The sequence below is a fragment of the Lutzomyia longipalpis genome, chromosome 1 (assembly GCF_024334085.1).
Source record: "Lutzomyia longipalpis isolate SR_M1_2022 chromosome 1, ASM2433408v1".
NCBI lineage: Eukaryota > Metazoa > Arthropoda > Insecta > Diptera > Psychodidae > Lutzomyia > Lutzomyia longipalpis.
Genome location: NC_074707.1, coordinates 41,761,267 through 41,788,958, shown reverse-complemented (window position 1 = coordinate 41,788,958; position 27,692 = coordinate 41,761,267). Strand labels below are relative to the sequence as shown.

General features: G+C 38.2%; 3 protein-coding genes across 4 annotated transcripts; 2 read left to right on the top strand and 1 right to left on the bottom strand.

Annotated features, from left to right (window-relative positions):
- The first annotated feature begins 3 nt into the window (after positions 1 to 3).
- On the top strand, positions 4 to 12,238 carry LOC129787385 (probable chitinase 10). Of its 2 annotated transcripts, XM_055822922.1 has the most exons (8): positions 4 to 2,388; positions 4,641 to 4,712; positions 4,787 to 4,974; positions 5,055 to 5,509; positions 5,663 to 8,688; positions 8,746 to 9,019; positions 9,078 to 11,326; positions 11,386 to 12,238. In XM_055822922.1, exons 2-8 carry the CDS (start codon positions 4,683 to 4,685, stop codon positions 12,136 to 12,138), a joined length of 6,975 nt encoding a protein of 2,324 aa, XP_055678897.1. In that variant the 5' UTR covers positions 4 to 2,388; positions 4,641 to 4,682; the 3' UTR covers positions 12,139 to 12,238. The 2 variants fall into 2 exon arrangements, with proteins under 2 accessions (XP_055678897.1, XP_055678898.1); XM_055822923.1 differs by lacking the exon at positions 4 to 2,388 and having other exon boundaries at positions 4,498 to 4,712.
- A 1,869-nt stretch (positions 12,239 to 14,107) lies between these two features.
- Positions 14,108 to 14,524, bottom strand: LOC129787402 (metallothionein-2-like). Its single transcript, XM_055822955.1, has 2 exons — positions 14,389 to 14,524; positions 14,108 to 14,314 (listed from the first exon to the last, which is right to left on the bottom strand). Exons 1-2 carry the CDS (start codon positions 14,411 to 14,413, stop codon positions 14,211 to 14,213), a joined length of 129 nt encoding a protein of 42 aa, XP_055678930.1. The 5' UTR covers positions 14,414 to 14,524; the 3' UTR covers positions 14,108 to 14,210.
- Positions 14,525 to 15,224: 700 nt separating this feature from the next.
- On the top strand, positions 15,225 to 27,599 carry LOC129787396 (glutamate dehydrogenase, mitochondrial). The gene is made up of 5 exons (XM_055822947.1): positions 15,225 to 15,361; positions 15,784 to 16,283; positions 24,143 to 24,897; positions 26,678 to 26,882; positions 26,956 to 27,599. The coding sequence occupies exons 2-5, from the start codon at positions 15,872 to 15,874 to the stop codon at positions 27,225 to 27,227; spliced, it is 1,644 nt and encodes a 547-aa protein (XP_055678922.1). The 5' UTR covers positions 15,225 to 15,361; positions 15,784 to 15,871; the 3' UTR covers positions 27,228 to 27,599.
- Positions 27,600 to 27,692: the final 93 nt, after the last annotated feature.

The window sequence follows — 27,692 nt, the reverse complement described above, 5'->3', positions numbered from 1 at the left end:
GGTTGCAAGGATTCTTATGTGAGACATACGATATTGTGCGGAAAGTTGATTTATAAGTATTTTTGAGTTTTTTACCTGAAATTTTAACTCAAGTAGGCTGATTGTATTAAAGTCTGCCATCTTGAAAAAATTCCTTAGGCCTGTTTTTGCAATAGAAATTCATTAAATGATTGAAATCAATTCAATTATTTTTTTTGCATAAAATATCAACGTTTTTATCATTCATTGCCTAGAACAAGGGGATGCCCAACCCCGAGAAATTAGTACTTCTCGTGAAACATCCGTCGATACCGATCAGATGAAGGGATTAATTTACAAAATTCCACTTGCAATCGAAGCTACATTTAATTAGATTTCGATTTGTCCCTATCTCATCATCCGGATCTACTTATTAATACTAAAAAAGTTAAAGTTTTTCTCGGGAATCGGTTAAGATTGATCGATATTCGAGAATTTCTCATACATTTTGCTCAACAAAAAGTCAATTTGTTTCACATAATTGAGGTTAAACCAGCCCCTTGGCCTAGAAGAATATAAAATACTGTAGGGGAGGGCGGGGCTAATAAAGTCACTTAAGGGTTTGGAAAAAGCCGAAAATATCATATTTCCTAGCTAGATAGAACAAAATGATCTGAGAAAGAGTTGTAGGGCAAGAAATATCCTAAAGAATTGAGCTATTCATTTCGCTTTATCTGTTTGGGAAATATTATATTTTGAGCTTTTTCTAAACCCTTTAGTGACTTTTTTAACCCCGCTCTCCCCTAAATAAAATTCGAATTACTTGAATTTTATTAAAAAAAAAAAAGACATTTTAAAGTTACATTTTATTGCAATGAACATATTTTTAGAGCTTTTCCTCAAAAATTAGAAAAGCCTAAAATGAAATTAAAAGTTTGCGACCAAAACTTCTTAATTGAAAAGAAAATGGGAAATTCGGTATAATTTTAATGATGATTTCTATTCTAATTAGATCTCTTTCGAGGTTTAACAGCAATAAATTCATTTTATTAAGAACTTGACTTGTAAAATAATTTTAAAGAGATCAAAATGGCGTTATAAAGCCTATTCTATGAAGTTTCTTTCGTCAAAATTTCTTCAAATCATTTTTTCTATAAAACTAAAATTCTATAAAAAAAAACAACTTTCTACAACAAAGAACTTTTAAGAGTCTTTGGGAAATTCAAAGCCTAACGAAATGGCTGAGGAATTCTGATTTTAGCTCATACAGAATCATAAAATCAAGATATTGCAAAACAAATAATTCAAAAAATACATCAAAATATCAAAATCACACGTAAAAGATTAAAAACTAAGGAAAAATAATAATTTAATAAATAACTATCCTTTTAATTCAACCAATTCACACTGAAAATACATTCCGCATTCAGAATTTCTAATTATAAAATTCTCAATTGAATTACAATAGCTGTGCTGGGGCACAGAGTATGTGCAAAATCGATATGGAAAAGGCTGAAAAGGTGGGAGGAGGAAGAAACAAACATTCGGCGATGCGAGAAGAATTTTATTATGGTAATCATCTTCTCAGGTTGATGATCTCCTTTTTTTTCGCGGATTTCTTATTTGCATAAAAATGATCCCGGAGAGGAAGCTGCGTGGTGTGTAGCCTCTCATCACGGCTAAAGTTCTCTGGCGCGCGGAAGAGATTTATATATGTTTCTTAAGATGTTGAAGATTGATCATGTTGAGCGGTGTATTGGGGTTAGTGGCCTCTTCGTGTGTTGCGCAACATGGGAAGCTTATTTGGACACACCGTAATCTTGTCTACCACATCGTCTGGGATGTCTGGGCTTCGTCTTTGCTGGAGGAATTCCACCCAGACAGCCCATCCCAAGGACGTTCAATGTCTCACACAGAGAGCACGTAATCCCCCCAAGAAGAGAAGAAAAAAATTCTTAAGGAGTGGGGCAGAACATATAAAATTGACATGTTGATGATCCTGGTTGGGGGCTTTTGTGGATACTGTGGATACGACACATTATCGTCTTTTCGGGGAGTGTTAATGTACTCCTCCGGAGAGAATAAAGAATCCAATAACAAATAAAAGAACAAGAGGAATGGTATAGAGGAGAAAACCTGTAAGAAGAAGAAAACGAGTTTGTCACCAGAATATTGAGTATGGAAAGAGCGGGCGGCATAGCCAGGCTATAAAAGAAGAATCTCCACGTAAGAACGGGAACAGTGTTTTGTGGTGTTTCAGTCAAAGCAGAACTCTCTCTCTCTTCAAAGTGCAGTGGAATTTTTCTTAAGCTTCTCAAGTGGATTAGAAATATTTAAGCTGTATGGGACGTTGGTCACGAATGGACAATGTGAAGTGAAGGACTTTTATTTTGTGATCGTGCGTGAAAGAAAAAAATCATTGAACATTATGTGAGTAAAAAGGATTTCTTGGGATTTCCCATCAGCAAGTGAGCGATCATCGACAAGCTAGAGTGATCTTTAAGGATTTTGAGGATCTAGAAAAGTGATCATGAACATTTATCTTCATTTAGAAATATTTTAAAGAAGGAATGATCTTAGGAAAATGAACAAAGATCGCAAAGAAATCTGATCTTCAGCTTTATGAGGCGATCTTTAGTTTGTTCTAAAGTGATCATTAGCTGATTCTTCTCATAAAAGATCATTCAAATTTCTTTTTAATAAAATTCTTCTACTTGATCGTGATAAGTTTTCATGAAAAGATCGCGTGAAAAGGAGAAAATTCCCTTGAAGATCATACCAAAGAAAAGGTGAAAAGAACAAAAATGGTGTAAGAATTCCCCAAAAGAAAGACGAAAGCTCTCTTCAATTTTTTTTCTTTTCTTTTTGTGGATCTCGTCGTACCGGTTTTGACCATAAGATAATACAAAAATATACACTCCAGGTAAATCGATCAATGAACCTACGTGAAATGAATACTAAAAGTGCCAACGACCCTCGGGGATCACGTCCCATGGCAAAATGAATCTCCAGAGTTCCAACTGCGTGGAGAAGAGGGTACACACAAACAGCAAAAAAAATACATAACAAGAACGCGCGAGAAGCGATCGAGAAAGCAAAATATGCAAAAAGGCACACGTTCTCACCCACAAACAAGGTTCTTCTGCTCTCACGCATAAATTATGCATTTTTTTTTGCCGTGTGTGTTTTATATTGGGGAAGCGATCGATGATCTTATTGATTTAATGTGAAGCTCTATTGAACAATTGATTTTTTAATTGCTCACCCAGAATTACCGTCACCTTCGGAATTTTTTTTAATGCAAATTGAATAATTGATAGTTTTTTAATTATTTTCCATTGATCGATGGGGAAATTCAGGGAATGATTTAGGAGCTTTCGCAAAAAAGGGGAAAATAGCTGATGTCTGATTTTGATTTATTTATCAATTTATTGCTTTCTAATATATTTGCATTTTTTATTAGAAGAAATTCCAAGTTATTTATTGGAAAATATTTTTTTTTTATTTAATGAAATTTTTAGAATTATTTTTGTGAAATTAATTAAAATATTAAAATATTTCGCATTTTCTATAGTTCAAATTTATATACCTACTTATTTGAGAAAATTATGAGGTTAATTATCAAATTGTATTAAAGAATGGATAATTCTAAAAAGAATATTTTTCTAAAGGATATTATTCATTTTTGTGCTCTCATAACAATTCAAAGCCAATAAATTCTTGTAGAGAGCTAAAAAACGTTCTAATAAGCAAATTAAATTTTACAGTTTCCTTCTGAGACTAGCTGGAAAATTTTTAAAAAGAATTAATTTAAAAAATAAGAAAAAAACGCCCTTATTGTACCTCATAGAACATATGCATCAGTGCTTCTTTCAATGATTTGTCTATTAAAATACGTACTTACAAAAAAGCTTGAAAATAGACTATGTATATCTAGAAAATAGATCATTGTTCGAAACATCGGCGCATATGCTTCATGCTTCTGAGTTACAATAGAGGCATGGCTTTTGCAATTCTATGGAAATTATCAGATTTTTTATGTTGCTATAGGCTTCCGGTGTTCGTCAGAGGAAAATTCCCGCTCACCTTCCCGCTGGGTGAGCGGGAATTTTCCTCTGACGAACACCGGAAGCCTATAGCAACATAAAAAATCTATACGTCAGAATAAGAAAGGAAATTATCAGATTTTTTCTGGTAGATTCATTGTTAAAAAAAAGTTTTTAAAGCATTTGTTACAATTTTAAACCTCTTGGAAGTTTCCATTTTCCATGTGCCATATTTTGTAATAAACAATTTTGAGAACATCAAGATGAATAAACTCCTTTCATCTCTAGAATTTTATTCAAAGCTCTTCTGTGTGTTTTTCTCCTGAATCTCCTTAGTCAAAATAATCTCCTTTTGCTCTCTCCTTAAGGAAAATTCTATTAAAAGAAGATAAATTGAACATTTTTTCACCAATTGTTCGCCCCTTGACCGCATAAATTACACTTTCTGCTACTTTTCTCGCTTTTCCCATAAAATAAATCACTTTAGCATCACTCTCGCTTCTTGAGGGGCGCTAATTGAGATCTCCCGCTATTCGATGATCGCTGAGAGATGGGGAATTCTCAATGAAGATTTATACATTCACCTATTTCTAATTTACTTGCCAATCATCGGTCATTATATCTCCTTCAATTCAGCTTCTTCCGATTCTTAAGCGCCGTGCGCTAAATTGATTCATCATGCAAACACTCAAGTATTTGCTCTTTGTGGTGAGTAATTTTTTTTTTGTGAGAATTCCCACTGGCGGGATGAAATGAAAAGTGATGGCTATTCGGTCTTCCAGGTGGTCCTCATTAAGGCTGAGGGGTTGCATGAACCCCAATCGGGGACTCCCTCATTTATTCGTTCATCCGTTGAGAGTCCTCCTGCCCCAGGGAGGAATAAGCTGAAGGAAGATCTCACGGAATACCTGCCGTTTGGCTTTAAATTCCTCCCACTCCGGAGTGCTGTGGAAAGTGCGCCAAGTGTGCCGTAAGTTGGGAATCTTTTTGGGGGCTTGGTTGTTGAGAATGAAGCTCACGTAGGTGTTCCATTTTTAAAAAAAAAATCAGATTGTCTGAGCGGCAACCGTTACGTGACGCTGTTGAGGCTCGACCTGTGTACGATGACGAACCCAAGAAGCGCAAGAAGCGTGCCAGCTTCTATGATGCATTTCTCGTCCCAAATCCGTATTCTTTGACGGCGCCTCAGCCTTATAGGATAGGATCACCGTATCAGCAGCTTGTGGATCTTTCGGAAGTGGGTCAAGCGGGGCAGTTGTCGCGACAACCGCTTCATGATCCAGTTGAGCTGGCTCTGAGACGTCGTGGGGAACCGAAGAGGACGCAGGAGCAGAAGGTTCTCTGCTACTTCACAAATTGGGCATTTTACAGGAAGAATGATGGAAAATTCGTTCCTGAGCTCATTGATCCTTCCCTCTGCAGCTATGTGATCTACACGTTTGCCACGCTCGATGGGGAGAAGCTGATCATGAAGGAATTTGATCCTTGGGGTGATCTTGAGAATGGTTAGTTGGGATCGATTTAAAAATTCGATATTTTGAGGCATCATTTGCCCTTCCCACATTGATGCATCAATCAGTTGTTCATCCAAGCTTGTTAGTTTAATTGTTCAATAAAACTTTGAGGCAATTTTTCTTCTATTTTATTCAAATTTTCAGATCTCTTCAGACGAACAACAAAACTAGATGTTCCAGTATTGCTTGCCATTGGAGGATGGACGGATTCAACAGGCGACAAATACTCACGCCTCGTGTCCAGTCCAACAGCCCGAAGCACTTTTATCAGGAACGCTGTGACCTTCCTGAAGCAATTCAATTTCAGTGGATTACTCTTTGATTGGAATTACCCAAAATGCTGGCAGAGTAATTGCAAGAAAGGACCTGCTTCGGATAAAGCAAACTTTGCAACATTCATTCAGGAGCTTTCAGCTGAATTTCGGCGACAGGATCCACCTCTAACGCTTGGGGTTTCCCTTTCGGGATACATTGAAGTCATTCGTGAAGCTTACGATCTCAAATCAATCTCCCAGAGCGCAGATTTCCTTCCTGTCATGACGTATGATTACCACGGAGCATGGGAAGGGAAAACTGGGCATGTGAGCCCACTGTATTCACGTCCAGGAGATAGATTCCCGCAGTACAATACCGACTTTACGATGCAAGAGTTGGTAAAGATGGGAGCCTACAGGGAAAAGTTAATTATGGGCGTTCCCTTCTACGGGCAGACTTTCACTCTGAAGGAACAAAATCGTGGGAATATCGTACTTGAGGGTGTTGAGACAAAGGGAGCCGGGAATGCTGGAGAATTCACCCGGCAACCGGGAATGTTGGCTTATTATGAGATTTGTGATCGTATCAGGAAGCAAAAATGGTCATCCGGAAGGGATGATGCTGGGAAATCTGGGCCATTTGCATGGAATAACAATCAATGGGTCGGCTACGATGATGCCAAGAGTATTGCCAATAAGGCCAAGTACGTCAAGGATCAAGGATTTGGTGGCATAATGGCGTGGACAATTGATCTCGATGATTACATGAATCGTTGCTGCCACGAAGCTTTCCCTCTGCTCAAAGCCATCAATCGTGGACTTGGTAGGTTGAGCACGCTTGCTCCAGTTGCAGGAGACTGTACAAGGCCAGCAACTCCGGTGACTCCTGTTCCTCCGGTGATGACAACAGTTGGAGAAAATGGAGTTGATAGTATGCACCATCATACAGGATGGCCAGCTTGGACATCAACACCATCAACTTCATCTGCGGCACAACAATCAACGACAACGGCTGAACTTACAACAAGCTCAGCTTGGTGGGTTCCTCCATCAACAACTTCCGAGCCTGTTTGGTGGTCTCCATCACCTACTACAACAACCACAACTACAACAACCACAACAACAACCACAACAACTACGAGACGCCCCACAACTACACGACAACCAACTACAACAGCTGCTCCAACTACAGCTGCAACTGTTATACCTCCACCAATAAACATCATGCCAATGCCTCATCCGGATAAACGTAAATGCGAAGGCTTTGAACACATTCCAAATGACAAGGATTGCTCATCCTACTATCGCTGCTCCCAAGGGGAATTTATCCTGCAGAACTGTGCTGCAGGGCTGCACTGGAATCAGGCAAACAACGTCTGTGATTGGCCAGCTAATGCAAAATGCACAAAGGATGTAAATGTTCCGACAACGACACCTCCTCGGAGGACAACAGTTCCCACAACAACGAGATTCACAAACACACCTCCGAAGAGGACAACAACCACACCTGTTGCCTTCATTACACATCCAACGGAGAAGCCATCTTCGCAGCCGTGCGTTTCTGGGCAGTACTATGCGCACAAAGACTGCAGCAAGTACTTTATTTGTGTCAATGAGAAGAAGGTGGTTCAGGTTTGTCCTCCAGGGTTGCAGTACAGCTACCAAGCTTACTCCTGCGACTGGCCGGATAAGGTGAAGTGTATGTCCGTGAAGGAATACCTGATGAAGCTCGGGTACAAAGCACTCAGAGAAGGAGATTCGTGTGAAGAAGGAACTTATGCTCCTTATCCAGGAGACTGTACGCAGTATCTCCGCTGCATCCACAATCGCTACGATGTGATGCAGTGTGCCGATGGGTTGCACTGGAATGATAAATTGAAGAATTGCGACTGGCCTAAGCGATCAGGGTGCAAGGATAACAAACCAGCTGCTGATACACCCGGATCTGTAGATCACAGAGAACCTCAACCGAAGCCACCAAAAGAGGAGGAGCATCATCCAGTGCAGGAGCTTGATGGGGAAACTGTTCCGGAATCATCGCAGTTGAAACCTTTCTCCGGGTACTACAAGATGGTCTGCTACTTCACAAATTGGGCTTGGTACAGGCGTGGTGTGGGGAAGTACGTTCCCGAGGATATTGATACGAATCTCTGTACGCACGTTGTTTACGGATTTGCTGTTCTTGACTACTCAGAACTTGTTATCCGGACGCACGATTCCTGGGCGGATATTGACAATAAGTTCTACGAGAGAGTGGCTGCAATGAAGAAGAAGGGAGTTAAAGTTAGCTTAGCTCTGGGTGGATGGAATGATTCCCAGGGAGACAAATATAGTCGCTTAGTTAGATCAGCAGCAGCTAGGAAGAAGTTCATTGAGCATGCTCTCCTCTTCATTGACAAGTACGGATTTGAAGGGTTGGACTTGGATTGGGAGTACCCAGTTTGCTGGCAAGTTGACTGCAAGAAGGGCTATCCGGATGAGAAGCAAGGTTTTGCTGATTTAGTTCAGGAACTCTCGGAAGCTTTCAAGCCCAAAGGGTATCTCCTATCAACGGCTGTTTCTCCCAGTAAGATGGTCATTGATGCTGGATACGATGTCCCGAGATTGGCAAAATACTTTGACTGGATCGCCGTGATGACGTACGATTTCCACGGGCAGTGGGATAAACAAACTGGCCATGTTGCTCCACTTTTCTACCATCCGGAAGATGATGTTGCGGAGTTTAATGCCAACTTCTCCCTCCACTATTGGATTGAGAAGGGTGCTCCGGCTAGGAAGATCATCATGGGAATGCCACTGTATGGGCAGAGCTTCCAACTGGCTGATGCCAAGAAGAATGGGCTCAATGCAAAGGCTCCCGGACCTGGACAAGCTGGGGAATTCACAAAGGCTGCAGGATTCCTTGCTTATTACGAAGTAAGATAAATTAAAGAATTCTTGAGAAAAGTGAATTTAATTAATTTTTATTTTTAGATCTGCGACAGGATTAAGAACAAAGGATGGCACGTGGTTAAGGATGAGCAGGGAAGAATGGGCCCGTATGCTTATCATGGCAATCAGTGGGTATCCTTCGATGATCAGGACACACTCAGGCGTAAAGCTCAGCTGGTACGATCGATGGATCTCGGCGGAGGAATGATCTGGGCGTTGGATCTTGATGATTTCAAAAATCGCTGTGGACAGGGCAAGCATCCGCTTCTCACTGTGATCCGGGAGACACTCAGGGATCCACCTTCTGGCCATGAAGGTTTGTGAAATATTAGCCAAAGATTGAAAGAAATATTGAATAATAAATTTTTTTCTAGCTCCTCCAGCCCCTTCTGCCACTCAGCCCAAGCCAGTGGAGCCTCCAGCAGATAATCAAGCAGAAATCATTTCTGAAAAGCCATCAGAAGCCAAGCCAGAGGCCCCAACACGACCAAATCCCGAAGCTCCAGCAAACTACGCTGAACCATCTGTGGATTTGGACGATGATTCCGGAGAGATTTCAAATGAAGTCCAGAATGACTTTAAAGTGGTCTGTTACTTCACAAACTGGGCATGGTATAGACAGGGTGGTGGGAAGTTTGTCCCCGAGGACATTGATGCGGATCTCTGTACGCACATCGTCTATGGATTTGCAGTCCTCAACAGGGAGACACTGACAATCCAACCTCATGATTCCTGGGCAGATATTGATAATAAATTCTATGAGAGGGTTGTAGCGTTCAAGAAGAAGGGTGTGAAGGTAACAGTGGCCATTGGAGGATGGAATGATTCAGCTGGAGACAAATACAGTCGCCTTGTGCTGAGTCCTGCAGCCAGGAGCAAGTTTGTCCGGCATGTTACGGAGTTTATTGAGAAGTATGGCTTTGATGGGTTAGACCTCGACTGGGAGTACCCAGTTTGCTGGCAGGTGGATTGCAATAAAGGCTCCTCGAATGAGAAAGAAGGATTCTTGGAGCTTGTGCGGGAACTTTCACAGGAATTCCGTCCTAAGGGGCTCCTCCTCTCATCTGCTGTCTCACCCAGTAAGAAGGTCATTGATGAGGGTTACGAAGTTGCTGCACTTTCGCGGTATTTTGACTGGATTGCCGTGATGACGTATGACTTCCACGGGCAGTGGGATAAGCAAACAGGCCATGTGGCTCCAATGTATCAACATCCATCGGACTTTGAGCCCACTTTCAATGCAAACTTCTCTATAAACTATTGGCTGGAGAAGGGAGCTGATGCCAAGAAGATCATCATGGGAATGCCAATGTATGGGCAGAGCTTCTCCCTGGCTGAGGGTAATCGACATGGATTGAATTCCCCAACTTACGGAGGTGGAGAAGCAGGTGAGGCAACACGAGCACGAGGATTCCTCGCATACTACGAAATCTGCACGAATATCCGGCAGAGAAGTTGGCGCGTTGTGCGCGATAAGAAGGGCAGAATGGGCCCATATGCCTACAGTCGTGATCAATGGGTGTCCTTTGATGATGTCGCCATGATCAGGCACAAGAGTGAGTACGTCAAGGCGATGGGATTGGGAGGAGCAATGATTTGGGCATTGGATCTCGATGATTTCCGCAATATCTGTGGATGCGAGGAGTATCCTCTTCTAAGGACAATTAATCGTGTTTTGCGGCGATACCCAACTCCTGCACCCAATTGTGTCCTGGAGACACAGGCTGAGTATGAGGATGACGACAGAAGCCCACAAGTCACCACCACAACCACCACTGAGAGGGTAACTACGAGGAAAACAACGCAAACTCCACCGAAGAGAACCACCACCCAAGCTGCACCAGAAGCTCCTGATCATGAGCACAGTGAGGAGGAATCTCAGCCTGAGCAACCATCTGCAGGAGAAGGTGGCCTGGAGAATCAATCATGTTCCGGAGATGGACTTGTGGCGCACGAGAGTGACTGCAACAAGTACTACATCTGCCAATTTGGACACTACGCCATTCAGAGATGCCCACAGAATCTCCATTGGAATCGTGATCACTGCGATTGGCCCGATGCAGCCAAATGCAGAGTTTCCGGACAGGAAGGAGCGGCAACAAAGCCTCCTTCAGCCACGAGGAAGACCACAAAAGTGCCCACAACAACGGAAAGTGTTCAAGAAGTTGTCACGGAGAAGACAACCACCCGGAAGCCAGAAGAAGCTCCAACTCAACCACTTCCGGACAGTGGAGGAATGAAGGTGGTTTGTTACTTCACAAACTGGGCATGGTATCGTCCGGGAGAAGGGAAGTACACCCCCGATGACATTGATGCAAATCTCTGTACGCACATTGTGTATGGATTTGCTGTGCTCAACAGGGATACGCTGACGATTAAGACTCACGATTCCTGGGCAGATATTGACAATCGCTTCTACGAGCGTGTGGTGGAGTACAAGAAGAAGGGAATCAAGGTAACACTGGCGATTGGAGGATGGAATGATTCCCTGGGAGACAAATACAGCCGACTCGTGAGGGATCCTCAGGCCAGGGCAAGATTTGTGCGGCATGTGGCGGAATTTATTGAAAAGTATGGCTTTGATGGGTTAGATCTCGACTGGGAGTACCCAGTTTGCTGGCAGGTGAGTCATTTTCTCAAGATCTCTTGTCAATTCTTCTTCTAAAACCTTTTTCATTGTAGGTTGAATGCGACAAGGGCTTCCCGGATGAGAAGCAAGGATTCGCAGAATTGGTGAAGGAGCTCGCTCAGGAATTCCGTCCACGTGGTTGGCTTCTCTCATCGGCTGTTTCTCCCAGTAAAATGGTCATTGACAAGGGCTACGATGTGCCCACCCTTGCTGACTACTTTGACTGGATTGCCGTGATGACGTATGACTTCCACGGGCATTGGGATAAGCAAACAGGCCATGTTGCTCCACTATACTACTACCCAGGCGATACCTATGACTACTTCAATGCAAACTTCTCCATTCACTACTGGATTGAAAAGGGTGCCCCACCGAGTAAGCTCGTCATGGGATTGCCACTGTACGGGCAGAGTTTCAGCCTTGCCGACGTCTCAAATCGTGGGATGAATGAGAAGAGCTACGGCCCCGGGGAGGCAGGAGAATTCACCCGCGCTGGAGGATTCCTGGCCTACTACGAAATCTGCCAACGAGCCAATAGTGGTGGGTGGACTGTAGTGAGGGATTCCCAAGGAAGAATCGGCCCGTATGCCTACAAGGGCTCCCAGTGGGTGTCCTACGATGATGTGAGTGAAGTCCGCAGGAAGGCTCAATTCATCAGGGAGATGAAATTGGGCGGAGGCATGATTTGGGCACTCGATCTCGATGATTTCCGCGGCCGTTGCGGTTGTGGAAAGCATCCCCTACTGAGGACACTCAACCAGGAGCTGCGGGGACTTCCTGGCCAGAGAGCCACTGACTGCACGTAAGCCATCCGAATTTTTCATTTCATTTTGTAATCGATTTTAATTCCAGGCCATTTGCTGCCATTCAATAAGAAAGAAAATAAATAAATTAATCCAGAGTTGATCAAATGTCTTTTCCTTTGTAGATTTAATTTTGGAGATTTTTAAAATTTTTTTTTATTCTTTTCAGTTTTTAGGTTTTAAATTCTTTTTTGATTTATTTAGTATTTTGAGATTTTCTTGAAAGAGGAAATGAAATGAAGATCTTGGAGTAATTTTCTTTTAGCAAAAGTCGAGCGATTCATTTCCATTTTCTCAGCAACTATTGTGCCAATTTATTTGCAAATGATGAGAGAAATATTATGTTTGCTTTCAACGAGGAAATCATTAAAATAAAATTATAAAAATTATTAATGGTACACCAACTAATTATTAGGTAGTGCTGGAAGATTACAGAAGAAAAGTATTTGTTCGTTCTCGTATTATCTCTATAATTATTTGAAAAGGAAAGAGTTTCTTATTATAGTTTTTTTTATTATTAAATTTAAGTTCAAATTAATTTTTAAAAAATACATTGAACTAGATTAATTTCGCGAGGAGAAAGAGGATATTATAGCCCATCATGTGATTCAGGAAAAGTGGTCTAAAAAGAACGTTGTAAAGCAGAAAACCTAAAAAAAAATTATCAGTTACACCATTTTTAAGCTTTTCTTGAGTTCTTGTCTGACTTTCTAGGTCTAATATACTCTACAACAAAATAGGAAATTGAGGAAACTTTAAACCTTCTTTAAAAACCTTTTTATTTTCAATTAAAAAAGTAATTTTATTAGATTTCCTTAAAGTGGTTTTATTCATGTTATTATTTTTGTTTCATTTTTTTACAATCTTATTTTCCATAAAGTTTTCCAGTCTTTTTCAAAATGTATTTTACAATAAATAAATTGCGTCATTTTTGACTGAATTCGGTAAAATTTACCAAAAATATGACAAAAATCGAAACGTCGCTGGATAGTACAAAAATTATGATTTTATTCTTTAAAATCAGTCTGAATTTAAGCTCTAATTTTTATTTAAAAAAAAACAGAAAAATCACCTCAAGATTCTTTATTAAATATTCTAAAGGTGTTTGTTGGTAAATACTAGCTAGAACCTCTATAGAAGCCTTTTAGATCTTCAATTTGTGATCAACTGCCTGCATCCAACATCTTTATCAAATTGCGTGTCTGATAGAATGTTTTCTAGTACAAAATGTTGCGCCTAATCTCAACTTTTTATCTAAACATTCTTTACGCTAATAAAAGGCTGTTATATGACTCTTAAATAATAATTTCTGGAGCTTCTGGTCAGAAAATTTACGTCAAACAAGCAAAATTACTTCTGCTTTTTAATGCCAAATTAATTTGATGATTTTTTGGGTTTTTTTATATTCTTCCTAATTCAATTTTATATTAATTAATTCAAACAGTCTGTGTGGTCTACCTAGACTGGAAAATAATTATTTTCATTCTTAATTCCTCTGATATCGTGCTGAGGTAGACTGTACAACACCTATTGGATTTAAACAAGTCATGCGCAACAATTTATGAAGAGAATAAAACAATTTATTCAAAGAATAATTTCATAAATCAACTCACAGAGATTGTCTGATCATCTCCACAATGTATGTGAATCACACACGTCTTGAGTCTCGGAAGCTTCCCAAAAATCTTCCACACACAATCATTGCTCATCGTGTTTACCAACAGTCTTCCCCTTCATGAACCAAGATCAAGCAAACATTGAGCAGACAATTTGTATGCTTGTGGCGCATTTCTTCCTAATCAGCATCTCTTATCTACATTGCTATCAGCTCTATCTTGGCTCTCTAATATTTAAATTGCGACGAAGAGAGAAATCCAGGGCGCATGATGAACAATGAGAGAAAATTGCCCGAGAACTTCAAAGTGCATCCAATGAAATGAGAGATGAGAGAAAGTCAGGAGGAAACGCTCAATTATCTCAAATAGTGCATTTTATTGATTTCTCTCGCTTTTCTCCTACATTTCCTGTTCTTTTTTAAATCTTCATTTATTCAACTATTAAAAATGCCATTTTGTTCACTTTGCCTGATCCGTCTTCTGTGGCTTGGTCTTCCCAGCACACTGGCAGTTGGAGTCGCATTTGCAGCTGGCTCCGCACTTTTCCTGGGTGCATTTGCAATCTGGAAAAATGAGGAAAACCAATGAATTTCCACCCACCTGGACAGGATGATGTCTTTTCTTTCTTGTTACTCACCATTTCCACAACCTCCGCAGGGCATTTTGGCTGATTTCTTGCTTCCTTTTGCAACTGATTGTTCACAAATAAAATTGAGAGTGTTCTCAAGCTCAACTCTAGCCACCAACTGATTCCCACTCGTGCCCGTGGCTCCCTTTATAGAGGCGCACGCGCCGAGAGTTTGCTGGAGAGGCGCACTTTTACAATCCATCATCGTCGTCGTCGGTTGTTGGTGCCGGCTGCACATTATCTTCATCTTATTTCGATTCTTCACTCCACCAACCAAACAGAGACGCAGAGAGAGAGCAAATAAATGCCTCCGGGCAATGAGAGGGAGGGGAGTGGTACAATCGCGCCAAGAATCTCAAAGATGCGGAGAAGAAGACTTCTTCAGGAGGAAGAAGCATTGGTGTGGGCTTTTTTGGCGTACAGTTAGTATTAGAGAGAAAGAATAGCCCAAGGTTATTTCTTCATCATTTTGGGGTCATTCACATTCACAAGAGATCAAATGGAGATCACTTTGTGTTTGTTTTTTTTTTTTGCACCACACCCTGGTGATTTCCCAGAAGATGTTCTTGGAACATTAGAGAAGTTTCTGGACAAAAAGATACAGTCAGGAGCAGTTTTGGACCGAAAAAAATCATTTTTTTTTCATTTTTTGGTGAAGAATTATTTTTTTCACATAATTTCAGTATTTTAGATTTATTTTTGATGAATTTAAGGCTCTCGAGGCTCAAAAGACAATTAATTTTTGCAAAATTAGCAAATTAAGAAAAAAGTCGTTGAAGAAATTTCGAAACTCGCGGTAAAATTTAAATTGCGGCAAATAAAAAGACACGCCAGCGCCTTTCAGTGAGCAAAGAGAAAAGTAGGCATAACGTGACAATTGCGTGTGTGTTGGTTTGTGTGAGAGAAGAGCAGCTTTTGCAAAAAACATTCACATTTTTCAGTGAAATTGAAAGTTTTCCGGCGTTTGAGAAGCTCTTTTTCGGTAAATATCCCATGACATACTTCCTGTTTATCCATTAAGCATGCCCACGGGAGCCCTAATCTGGGGGAATTGGAGAAAAATCAATTTTTCTCCGGGGGTGGTTGGGATTTCATCGATTTTTTGGGGAGTTTGCATTTTGTGGGTGATTCGTCGGCTAAATCAGCGTGTATAGTAACTTTTCGTGCACAAACGATATGTGCTGACTGAGTGAAGTATGTGGGAGGGAGAGGGAATGTACAGTGCGTTTCACTCGCACCTTCATCGATAGTTTTGCACATCGTCGCCTTAGTCTACACTTATCGGACTTATCGTATCATTTTTTTGATTTTTGAGATACGACAATTGCAGCCTCAAGCGACGATATCGCGGCATGTCAAAAATGTCATCCGGCCCTCATTTACGGGTGTTTCCGTCCATTTCAGAGTCAGTGTTGGTCGTGCTGTGGTTGGTGTTGGTCCACTCCTCATCTGCTCAAGTCGACAGCTAGGTTAGAGAGGCGAAGAAGAAGAGATGTTCCACCTGAGGAGTATTGCGCGACATCCGGTCGTCCGGAATGAGTTTGCAGCTGTGGCTAAGCGCGCCCCCGTGGCATGCTGGCAGGTGAATCGTGGCTATGCGGATCACCAGATCCCCGAGCGCCTAAAGGATGTCGGTTCGGCAAAGAACCCAAAGTTCTACGACATGGTGGAGTACTTCTTCCACCGTGCCTGCCAGATTGCCGAGGATAAGCTGGTGGAGGACATGAAGGGGCGCATTAGCATTGAGGAGAAAAAGAAGAAGGTCAAGGGAATCCTTATGCTCATGCAGAATTGCGATCACATCATTGAGATTTCCTTCCCACTCCGTCGTGATTCTGGGGACTACGAAATGATCCTTGGCTACCGTGCCCAGCACAGCACCCACCGAACACCCACGAAAGGCGGTAAGTCCCAAAAACTTTTTTTTTTGCGCCAAGGGGCGGATAAGCTCACGAAATGTGTTGTGTTCAGTGACTCCGGACACGCTCTGATGATTTTCTCAGAAACTTCCAATTCCATACTTTGGTGCTCCAGGAAGGAAGATAATCTCTGTGGAATTGAAGCGAAATAATGAGTGATTATCGTGTGAAAGATTTGTGATTTTCAATTTTCCCTTTCAACTTCTTCCGAAGAGGTTGATAATTTCTCGGAATTTAATCTTGTTGCCAAGACGATTTTTTCATCAAATTTTTAATAGATTTATTGAAAATTTAATAATCTTGGTTAAGAAATCATTTTAATTCTCAATTCAGAGCAACTTTGCAGTGGAGATCCTCCAGTATTGAATAAAATCCTTGTAGGACTTCTTATTGAAATCTAATTAAATCATAAGACGAATAGAAGTCCTTTCTGATTGGTTTAAAAATTTGAGCAAAGTGTTTATTCGTACATTCTTCTCTGATTTTCTTGTCCTATTTTTTCTGATGGAGCTTCGGTGCAAAGTAAATTTAAATGACCTTGAAAACTTAATAAAAAATCATTTCTTTTAAGAATAAAGATTTTTAATTTATATTTCAAAAAACCTTCAAATTTATCATGAAAAAAAATCAATTAAAACCAAAGTTTTTAATTAAAAGGATCTTAACAAGGATTTCCCTTAAGATTCAAGCAAATATTAAACTAAAAATTAAGCATCCGCGTAAGGTCGAAAGGCAAAAAATATGTTTTTCAGTTTTTTTCAGCTTTAAATCAACAATCTAATGAAGTTTTTCTCGCATGGAAAACATTCGAGTTGTCCCAAAAAAAAACAACTTAATTAACATTTATTATCAATTTCAATTCAAGATAGAATCATAAAAATCGTCACAGAGCTTTGTAGACTTCCTTATTGCCCCCCCTCCCCCACTACTTTTGCCCATTTGGAAACCCCTTTTGTATACGCGTGATCATTCGGTTTTTTGCTTCATCGTCGTCGCTCCAAATGCCCGGGCATGACCTATTATTAATTTCTCATGATTCTGTGCCATTTGGAAAATTCCTCTGCATCTTCAGGGGGTTCCTTTCTGCATCTCCACACACCCATTGGCCATGAAAATTTCCAAGAAACCAATGAGAGGGTTTTGAGAGTGAAACTGATGCGCTGCGTTCATTGAGAAAAGAAAAGTGGCAAAGTGGTGGAAAATGGGTCAGGTCTCGTGATTTCAATTGTCTCACAACATCGCGCACGTACCTACCTCTATTTCTAATCATCACCACAGTCAGATTTGAGAGCTTCTTAACAACATTCAAGTGTGAGAGAATTGTAGAAAATGCTGTATCTGAGAGCAAACTCATCCGTCGCACACATTTTCCATTTCATTCGTCACGATCACCCGTCTGTGGGGCCTCGTGTGTTGTCTCAAAAGTCGCGAAAACACTCCAAGGTCTCCTCGCGTAGCCATTCTAAGAGATTGGTCATCGTTTTTGGATTGGCGTAACAGGTTTACAATAAAGAAGAAGAAAAAAAAGCGCACACAATCAGATCGTCTTCGTTGCCATGTGTCGTACCTGTTTGCCCTCATCGCAACTTCCTCCTAGAGCGCATAAAATGTCTCGCTCTCTGAAAAAGAAAATGAAAAGAAGAAGAAAAAAACCTCATTGGGGCGAAAAGTATATCAACTTTTACGTAATAGGTCTCTCTCTCTCATTCCCTACAGCTTTAATTAATTAGCAACATTGTAGTGTTGAAAAAGTAAAAAAAAAAGAACATGGGAACAATCTCTGATTGACTGATGATTTTTTTTTGTTCTATAAATTTATTTTTAAATGCCCCATCCTTATCACTTATCACTTTCCCTGCGCAATGCATGATAAAGTCTCTTCAAAATGATGGAGAGATTTTAAGAAAGGGGAGTGTTTTTTTTGTGTGTGAAGAAGACCTTGATAGAGAACTTGAGGATTTTTTTCTTCTTTAAATTTTTGTGCATTTTCAGAGCGTGTGACTCGGGACGGTCACATTTTTGGCCTTATCGCGACATTGCGATCACGCTAATTGTTGGAAGTTTATCTTTATCAAATACTATAGTATACGTGATAGAGCTGGAAAGTCCCAAGGGGCGGAAAGCTCACTGGGAGTAGCAGAAAATATTTAAAGTAACGATAAATTGGTAGTTTTTAGAATATTTTTTGATTTTTATTAATTTTTAAATTATTCTTTGAAAATGATGTAACTTATAAGCCTGATGAAGCAGATTTTTACCTTCGAAGCGTAAATTTATATAAAAAGAAATACCGATTAATGATAAACTTTAAAAGATATTTAACAATAAAAAAAAAACTAAGATTCAACTAGAAAAACAAAATTTTCAACGAACAAAAACATAGAAGGATAAAGCCTTAAAAATTTAAGATTTTTTTTGAAAACTGATTAAATAAAACTCAAATTTTCTTGATTTGCCTTTATTAAAGTTATAAGGGATGGTCACGTTATTTTGACTAAACAGGAACAAAATGGCCAAAATGTGAAAATTTCAAATAATTTATTTTCTAAATCGAAAGTACTGAATTCTTATCAGTATTTGGCCATTTAACAAGAGTATAAACAAATTTCGAATTTTTGGTTTCAAAATTGGCTCGAAAATCGCTCTTGAAAGTGAACGACCTGAAGAAGGAAACAAGAATATCTGAGCAGTCAGAGGAAAACCCTTTTAAACAAATTCTGTGTTCTTAAATAACAAATTTTGCAAAATATTCCTAATTTATTAGGAAAATTCGCAGATTTCTGTTTCAATTTCTTTCGCGTTTTTAATTCCTTGATTTAAACGAATAATTTTGTTCTGAACACCTGACTAAAGATCCGCTTTTTTTTTAGGAATTCTTAATATTACTCAAGGTCATCTCTCTAATCAATTAATTAAAAGATTTCATTTGAATTTCTAAAAATTTCTTATAAACTGTCCTGACTTTTGATTAACTAATTAAACTAACTAAATAAATACATGATTTTCTCACACTGAAAAAAAAACAGTCTTTAAGAAAATTCTTCTTTTCTAAGAAAGTGCAATGATCTCCTTTCAATTTTGAGCTTTCTTCATATTCCTAGAATTTATATTAAAGTCAGTTTAAAACCTAGCTTTTCAAACATTTTAAAATTAATTTTTAAAAGAATTAGCAATTTCTCTTTCAAATATGATTTTTAGAAGGATCTTTGGGTTCTTCTACACTCAAAATATCAATGCAAATCAGCTAGATTACAAAGGTTTATTGAGTTTAAAGAATGAAGATCAAAGAGCTTTCTATACAACAGCTGGGCTGTAATCAATTGAGGATGCACTGCATTGTGCCAAGGTCAGAATAATTCTCTCACTCGCACGAGCTTCGAATTAATCCACAAGCGATGAGACTTTCGCAAATCAGGCAGTGTCAGCACAGCAATGTGATAATCCCAATAAACTTTAAATAGATACTTTGTGGGTGTGTCAAACTGCCTGCTCTACGTGCTTTTTATTCCTTTATCGAGATTTTGCGGATTTTTTTTTGTAAAAACTCTTTTGAGATGTTTGATTGATGTAACCCCTTGAATTACTCAACATAAATACTCACCGCACGATTCTTTATCACACAAAATGCGCGAACTATGTGAAAAAGTGCTGAAAACAATCATAAATTTATGCCTTGTTGAGACTAAAATGTTTCATTTTTGTCGCGTTATATAAGGTTTTTCTTCCTACAATTATTGCTGGAAAAATAAATTGTATATTTCCGAAGAGCGATAAGAGACCTCGAGAGGGATTTTGTGATGATCCAAGCGAGGTATGGATTTCATAAGGTTTCATTCGCACCACATGTGTGGCCTGACGATGAGGGGGGCTACTGTTGCACACACAATTGCCAGGGGGACTCAATTAGGTGGCCTATCTACACGCGTTTTTTTTTGGATTCAGAGATGCCGCGCAATTGACCTCATGTGTGAGATAATCAGTTGCGGAAAAAATAACGGTAAAATATATATAGCAGTATAGTATAGATTACTAAGAAAAGGGAATGTACATGGTAAGTTTCACTTACGGGCTGTGATTCTTCCTTCAGAGGCCAAGTAAAGTATATGTAAATGCAAAGTTTAATAGATAGCTGCAGAGTATGGATTATTAAGAAAAGGGAATGTACTGGTAAGTTTCACTTACGGGCTGTGATTCTTCCTTCAGAGGTCAGTCCAAGTATGATATTTGATGAAGATTGAGGTGAAATGTGGCAGAAAATTCAAGTGTGTCATAAATTGGGGGTGGCAAACTCTGGGGAAGGCTAACTCGCGCATTGGCTGTGATTCCTGGCGCGAGTCATCCTTCCCCAGAGTTTGCACCCCCAATTTATGACACACTTGAATTTTCTGCCACATTTCACCTCAATCTTCATCAAATATCATACTTGGACTGACCTCTGAAGGAAGAATCACAGCCCGTAAGTGAAACTTACCAGTACATTCCCTTTTCTTAATAATCCATACTCTGCAGCTATCTATTAAACTTTGCATTTACATATACTTTACTTGGCCTCTGAAGGAAGAATCACAGCCCGTAAGTGAAACTTACCATGTACATTCCCTTTTCTTAGTAATCTATACTATACTGCTATATATATTTTACCGTTATATTTTACTTTTGCATTTACATTTATATGCTTTATATGTATATATAAAGCGCCCCGCTTCGCGGGGCGCCAAAAGTTTTCAATTCTACTTTATATTTTATGTATTTATATACTTATATATGTATATATAAGACGCCCCGCTTCGCGGGGCGCACAATACCTATATATTCCACTATGTGTTCATATACACTTATATGAATTTAAAATTTCAACATTCATTTACAAAACCTCACATAATAAAGATCTGCTCAAAATCGGATTAGTAGAGCCCAAAATATTATATGCTAACTTTAGAACGCTATATCTCCGAAACGGCTCGATAGATTTTCTTGAATGACCTATCGTTGGAAAGGTCTTAACCTCAACTATAACATACTAAAATTTAATCAAAATTTATGATCTAGTTTTCGAAAAATTCGAGTTTAAAATTTTCGAATATTTTGTTTTTGATTTTAGGGCATCTTGCGGTCATTTCTCGATGTTACAATGTTCTAGACATTTGTAGGGTTTTACGAAACCTTTCATTTGCACTTGAGTTGATCAAAATCGGATCAGTAGAACCCGAGATATTTAATACTAACTTTAGAGAGCTGTATCTCCAAAACGGCTCGACAGATTTTCTTAAATGACCTATCGTTGGAAAGGTCTTGACCTCAGCTATAACATACTAAAATTTAATCAAAATTTATGATTTAGTTTTCGAGATATTCATCGAAAACTAATCGAAAATTTTGTTTTTGATTTTAGCGCCCCTTGCGGTCACTTTTGAAACTTCAGATGTTCCGAGGAGTTGTAGGGTTTGTTTAGAGCTTTCATTTGAGCCCGGGTTGATCAAAATCGGTCAAGCCGTTTTCGAGTTATGGTCGATTTTCGATGAAAAATTGTGGCAGCCATATTGACTAAACGGCTTGACCGATTTTCGAAAATGAGGTATCGTTGGAAAGCTCTTGATGGCCCCAATAACATATCAAAATTTCAGACCTCTAGCTATAATAGGGACTGAGATATAGCGAAAACAAAATTTTGGGGTTATCCAAAATGGCGGACGGAGGGGTGGGGGGGTGGATTTGACCTCATAATCGGATGTCTTCCACCCAACATTTAAACTTTGCCGTTGACCGCAAGTCTCTATCTATTACCGTTCTCTTGCAATTTAGCGTTATAATCCGGACGGACGGACGGCCGGACGGACGGCCGGACGGCCGGCCGGAAAACTTTTTTGGAGCATACGTTTTTTGGAATGTGGGGACCCTAATTCGTGCTCATACCAAGTTTGAGCCCGATCGGACAACATTGCATTTTAGGTGGTACACAGAAGCTGTGCTATTCTTTTCTTCGAAAGAATCACAGCTAAAAAGAGAGAAAAACGTTTTTCTGCCGCAAACTCGACATAGAGAATTATCTCATTGCTCTCCTTTAACGTGCTTGTTACTCAACTTTTTGGTAGATTAGGGAATTTCGAGAGAAAAAAGAAAAACTTGGCAAATAAGAAACAATAAAAATTTTTGATTCTCTCAAAAGATAGAAGACAACTGACACTGTAGCTAAGGAGCTGCACGGTGGTAATGAAATTATTTACCAATTATTGTCTCAAATGATAATACAACACTTAGAGTGTCTGTATTTTTTTTTTCTTTAATCATTGACAAGGAGTATTTGTGGTAGCAATTATCGAGATTCAAGCATGAATAACACGCTCATCGCGACTCTTGGGAAAAATAAAATAATTTGTGGGGAAAATGAGGTGAACAAATAAAGAGATTTTTCGTTTTTTTTTAACAATACAATTGAAGGCTTTTTGAGATGAATTCTTATTGATTTTAAGATGCTCTTTTTATGATCACAACAGTTGTTCTTTAATGCCGAAACAATAAAAGGGGTATTTTGCAGAAATATCTGGTTCTACTTAGATCAGAAGAGAAATGCCATAGAGAAGAATTCTTTTCTAAGAACTAATTCGTTTATTTACATGCGATTTATCCCAGACAGCAGCATAATGTTGCTTTACGAAACACGAAAACTGTTTAAAGAGTTAGTTTTCGTTTTGCTAGATTGATAGAATTCTCATTTCAAACCTTAAAATAATTTTTGTTCTTGTAAAGAATCATTCAATTGTTAGAGAAAACTTAAGTTAAAAACGGAAAAGGATTCTGGAATCACGAGAATTGTTTCACAAAGTTAAAGTTTTATAAATCTCCTTAAATCTTTGTTCAAAAAGTTAAAATCTTTGCGTGAATCTATGTCTAAAGGATCTTTTAATTATTATAAAAAAAGCTTAAAATTCTTTGGGATAATTTCATCTTATTTAGAAACCAGAAAATGATTCCAGAATCACAATAATTGTTTCTTAAACTTTTTAAACTTAATAAATTGCTTCAAGGCTCTCAATAATTTTAAATATTCACGAAAATCCTAAAACTTAAATTTATAATGTTCAGTAAAACCTATTTTTAGCGTTTCTTTGACATTTTAAAATTTAGTTTTCTTTTTATTCACTTATATTATTACTAAAAAATTATTTTGAAAAGCACTACAAGATATAAAACCAATGAAAAGGCCTATAAATCTTTAAAAAAAAAATAATCAGATTCGTTATAAGAATTTTGAGAAACCGTAAAATCATTCTAGAATGAAATAATTTGTTTCCTAAACATTGAATCTAAAAACAATCTAAAGAATAATTTACAAATTCGCTAAAATTGAGTCTTGATCTAAAAAATCTAGAAATTTTCTCAACAATTTTTAAAATCTTTCAAAATCTATACATCTTTAGATATTAAGAATCTTCAGAAACGCTTGAAAACCCTTTTTTCTAAGAAATTCTTAATAAATTAAGTTTTAATTTTATTTAAAAAATTCATGAGAAAAGAAGTTTAAATAAAAAGAAACGGCAAATTCAATTAACTTCGAAAATCAGCTATAATTTTATTATTCACGATTTTATATCAAAAGTAAAAGAAAATAATTTTTTTATCTCGCGAAATTTTCTTGAAACTCGAAAATATATTTTTAAAACTATGATTAAGAATAAAATATCTAAATATTAGTTTATATTTTTGGCTAAAACCTTGCGTTTTATTCATTCTGCCAAGCCCCCAAAACTTTATAAATAGAGAACCCTCCAAATCGATCACTTCCACCCCAAATAAATTGGGCAAATATGAAGAATTTGTTTTTTGTTCTATCCACCCCCACATAGGTATTCGTTTCTCGATGGATGTGTCGCGTGATGAAGTGAAGGCCTTGTCGGCACTCATGACGTTCAAGTGTGCCTGTGTCGATGTGCCATTTGGTGGTGCAAAGGCAGGCATTAAGATCAACCCGAAGAATTACTCAGAGCACGAACTGGAGAAGATCACGCGTCGTTTTGCGCTGGAGTTGGCGAAGAAGGGCTTCATTGGGCCGGGTGTGGATGTTCCAGCTCCGGACATGGGTACGGGTGAGCGTGAGATGAGCTGGATTGCTGACACGTATGCCAAGACAATTGGGCACACGGATATCAATGCACATGCCTGCGTTACGGGTAAACCCATCAATCAGGGTGGTATTCACGGGCGTGTGTCCGCCACGGGACGCGGTGTCTTCCACGGCTTGGAGAATTTTATCAATGAGGCAAACTACATGAGTATGATTGGGACAACACCCGGCTGGGGTGGTAAGACGTTCATTGTTCAGGGATTCGGTAATGTGGGTCTGCACACGATGCGCTACCTCGTGCGTGCTGGTGCTACGTGCGTGGGCGTGATTGAGCACGATGGGTCCATTGTTAATCCCGGCGGTATTGATCCAAAGGAACTCGAGGAGTGGAGGAATGAGAATGGCACCATTAATGGCTACCCCGGTGCTCAGGCGTACACGGGTGAGAATCTCATGTACGAACCCTGTGACATCTTCATTCCCGCCGCCGTGGAGAAGGTCATTACGAGTGATAATGCTCATCTTGTTCAAGCAAAGGTAAGAAATTTAAAAACTTATTTGTTTGTGTAGAAATTCAAATATTTTGTCGAAAAGCCAGCAGAAGAGGAATTTATGTATAAAATGAAAAAGAAGAAAAAAAAGACATCATTTCTCTTGCTTGAGGGATTATTTTTAGAAACCATATGAGACACTTTTAATCACGCGTTCTTCGCTCAATACATCTTACACAGCGTATAGAGAATTTATTTGTAGAGAGTGTGAGAAGGAAAAAAATTTGCAAATCTCTGCTTGTTTTTTTGTTGTTGATAACACAGCAAAGAGTGCAGTTAAACTGCATTTTATAGCTTTGTTTACTCGAAAAAAACACGATCCAGATCTTATTTGCCGAATCAATTGAGGCGATTTTCCAGATTTTCAAAGATTATTTTCTTAAATCATGTGGTTGGATCATTCTGCGCGTAATTATGTAATGCCCACAAGCAAAGCGGGGAAAAATAGAGAAGTGATGAATTCAAACAGTCCCTGCTAGGCTAATTAGCATCACAAAGAAATTTTTGGGTGTGTAAAAGGGATTTTTGCATTGAAAATTTCGAAACTTTGCTGTTTTTTCTTACAAAAACAAAGTTAAAAAATAATTTATAGGAATTGGTAAATTACCTTTAAATTGTTTTTTTTACGCGATATGTAATAAATTACGGTAAAAAAAGATTTACCCGGCCGGTCCTTGTCTTGTTAAAATTCTCTTTATTTTATCAAAACATAAAACGTTAATTTTTAAAACATTTTCTGCAATATCTTATATCAAAGAAGAATATATTTTTTAAATGTGGGTATGCCAAATTGAATAGACCAGTCGGGTAATATTTTTTTTACACTTCTCGTAAAAAAATGTTTCATTTTACAAAAATACGAAAAAAAATGAATCCCTTAGAAATTTAAACAAAAAATTGTTTTTATGCAATGTGTAATAAATTGCGGTAAAGAGAGTTTACCCGGCCGACCCATTTGTCTTAAAAAAGTCAAATTTTTAAGTATTTTCTACAATATCTTATGAAATAAGAACAATTTTACTTAATTAATCCATATTTCAAATGTCTCATTTTCCAAAATTTAAAAAAAGTGAATTGCTTAGAAATTAAAACAAAAAATGTTTTTTTTTATGTGAAGAGGAATAAATTACGTTATTAAAACTTTACCCGGCCGGTCAATTTGTCTTGCTAAAATTCTATTTATTTTATCAAAACATAAAAAAGTAAAATTTTAAAGTATTTAAAGTAAGTATTAAAAAAAAAATTTAAATACGTATGCCAAATTGAGCCAATTGAACAGACCAGTCGGGTAATAATTTTTTACACCGCATAAAAAAAATATTTTCCAAACATGAAAAGTGTATGAACAAAATAGTCCTTCGAAATTAAAACAAAAAATTGTTTTTTTACGTAATGTGTAATAAATTACCGTAAGAAAAGATTTACCCGGCCGGCCTTTTTGTCTTGTTAAAATTCTGTTTATTCTATCGTAATATAAAATTGTCAAATTTTAAAGTATTTTCCAAAGTATTTAAAGTAAAGTATTTTTTAAAGATTTTTTTTTTAAATACGTATGCCGAAATGAATAGACCAGTCGAGTAATAATTTTTTACACCGCATAAAAAATATCTCATTTTACAAAAATATGAAAGAAATTATTTCTTCAGAAATTAATACAAAGAATAAAGAAAAACTGAAGCTTTTAAAAAGAAATTTAATTTAAGTTAACGGAAATCTCCCCTAAAATTAAATCTAAATGTTTTTGTAAACTCCTAAATTTTGTATAGATCATTGCTGAAGCTGCCAATGGGCCAACAACTCCAGCTGCTGACAAAATCCTCATTGACCGAAATATCCTCGTTATTCCGGATCTTTACATCAATGCTGGTGGTGTGACTGTGTCCTTCTTTGAATGGCTCAAGAACCTCAATCACGTTTCCTACGGTCGTCTCACCTTCAAGTACGAGCGTGAATCAAACTACCACTTGCTAGGTGAGTCAAATTAATCATTTTGCAGCAGCGAAAGGAAATCCTCATATTTTAACGTTATTTTTTTGTGACGTAGAATCCGTTCAGGAGTCCCTTGAGCGTCGCTTTGGACGTGTTGGCGGAAGGATTCCAGTCACTGCCTCCGAGTCGTTCCAGAAGAGAATTTCTGGTGCATCTGAGAAGGATATTGTCCACTCTGGTCTCGATTACACCATGGAACGATCAGCTAGGGCCATCATGAAGACAGCAATGAGATTCAATTTGGGTTTGGATTTGAGAACAGCTGCCTATGTGAACTCCATTGAGAAGATCTTCACCACCTACAGGGATGCTGGATTGGCATTCTAAGTGGAAAACCTTTACAAATCCCCCCTCCCCCACACGTCTAAAAATATTTTATCAAAATTCTCCGAGTAAATTTAGATGAAAAATCACGTTTTAAAAAAAAATTCTTGAAATTATAAAAAAAACACTACGATATTAGAAATGATAAAAATTATTGAAAAATGTTATGGATTTTCTCAAAGAAAATTTCCTTTTAGTCATTTTGTTGCGTGTAAATCATTATGGTAGATTTTCGTATAAAAGAGAGAGAATATTTCGCATTGATACTTAAAGAAGAAGCATTTGTAAACCCCTCAAAAACAAAGCATTAAAAAACCTTTTTTTGGAAAAGAATTTTCCACCAGAAATAGAAAATAAAAGAATTTAGGAACTCTTTTTCTTTTGAAATAAAAAAAGCCTTCTCTCGTGTTCGAAAGAAAAACATTTTACCGAAGATTGAGGAGATGAAATAGCTGAATAAAAAAAATA

Excerpts from the sequence above, each read along its gene's own strand:
- LOC129787396 (XM_055822947.1), top strand. The coding sequence starts at position 15,872 with ATGTTCCACCTGAGGAGTATTGCGCGACATCCGGTCGTCCGGAATGAG. Across the intron at positions 24,898-26,677 it reads CTCATCTTGTTCAAGCAAAG|ATCATTGCTGAAGCTGCCAA; the intron begins GTAAGAAATTTA and ends AATTTTGTATAG. Across the intron at positions 26,883-26,955 it reads ATCAAACTACCACTTGCTAG|AATCCGTTCAGGAGTCCCTT; the intron begins GTGAGTCAAATT and ends TTTGTGACGTAG.
- LOC129787385 (XM_055822922.1), top strand. The coding sequence starts at position 4,683 with ATGCAAACACTCAAGTATTTGCTCTTTGTG. Across the intron at positions 4,975-5,054 it reads GAAAGTGCGCCAAGTGTGCC|ATTGTCTGAGCGGCAACCGT; the intron begins GTAAGTTGGGAA and ends AAAAAAAATCAG. Across the intron at positions 11,327-11,385 it reads AGTACCCAGTTTGCTGGCAG|GTTGAATGCGACAAGGGCTT; the intron begins GTGAGTCATTTT and ends TTTTCATTGTAG.
- LOC129787402 (XM_055822955.1), bottom strand. The coding sequence starts at position 14,413 with ATGCCCTGCGGAGGTTGTGGAAATG. Across the intron at positions 14,315-14,388 it reads CTGCGGAGGTTGTGGAAATG|ATTGCAAATGCACCCAGGAA; the intron begins GTGAGTAACAAG and ends TCATTTTTCCAG.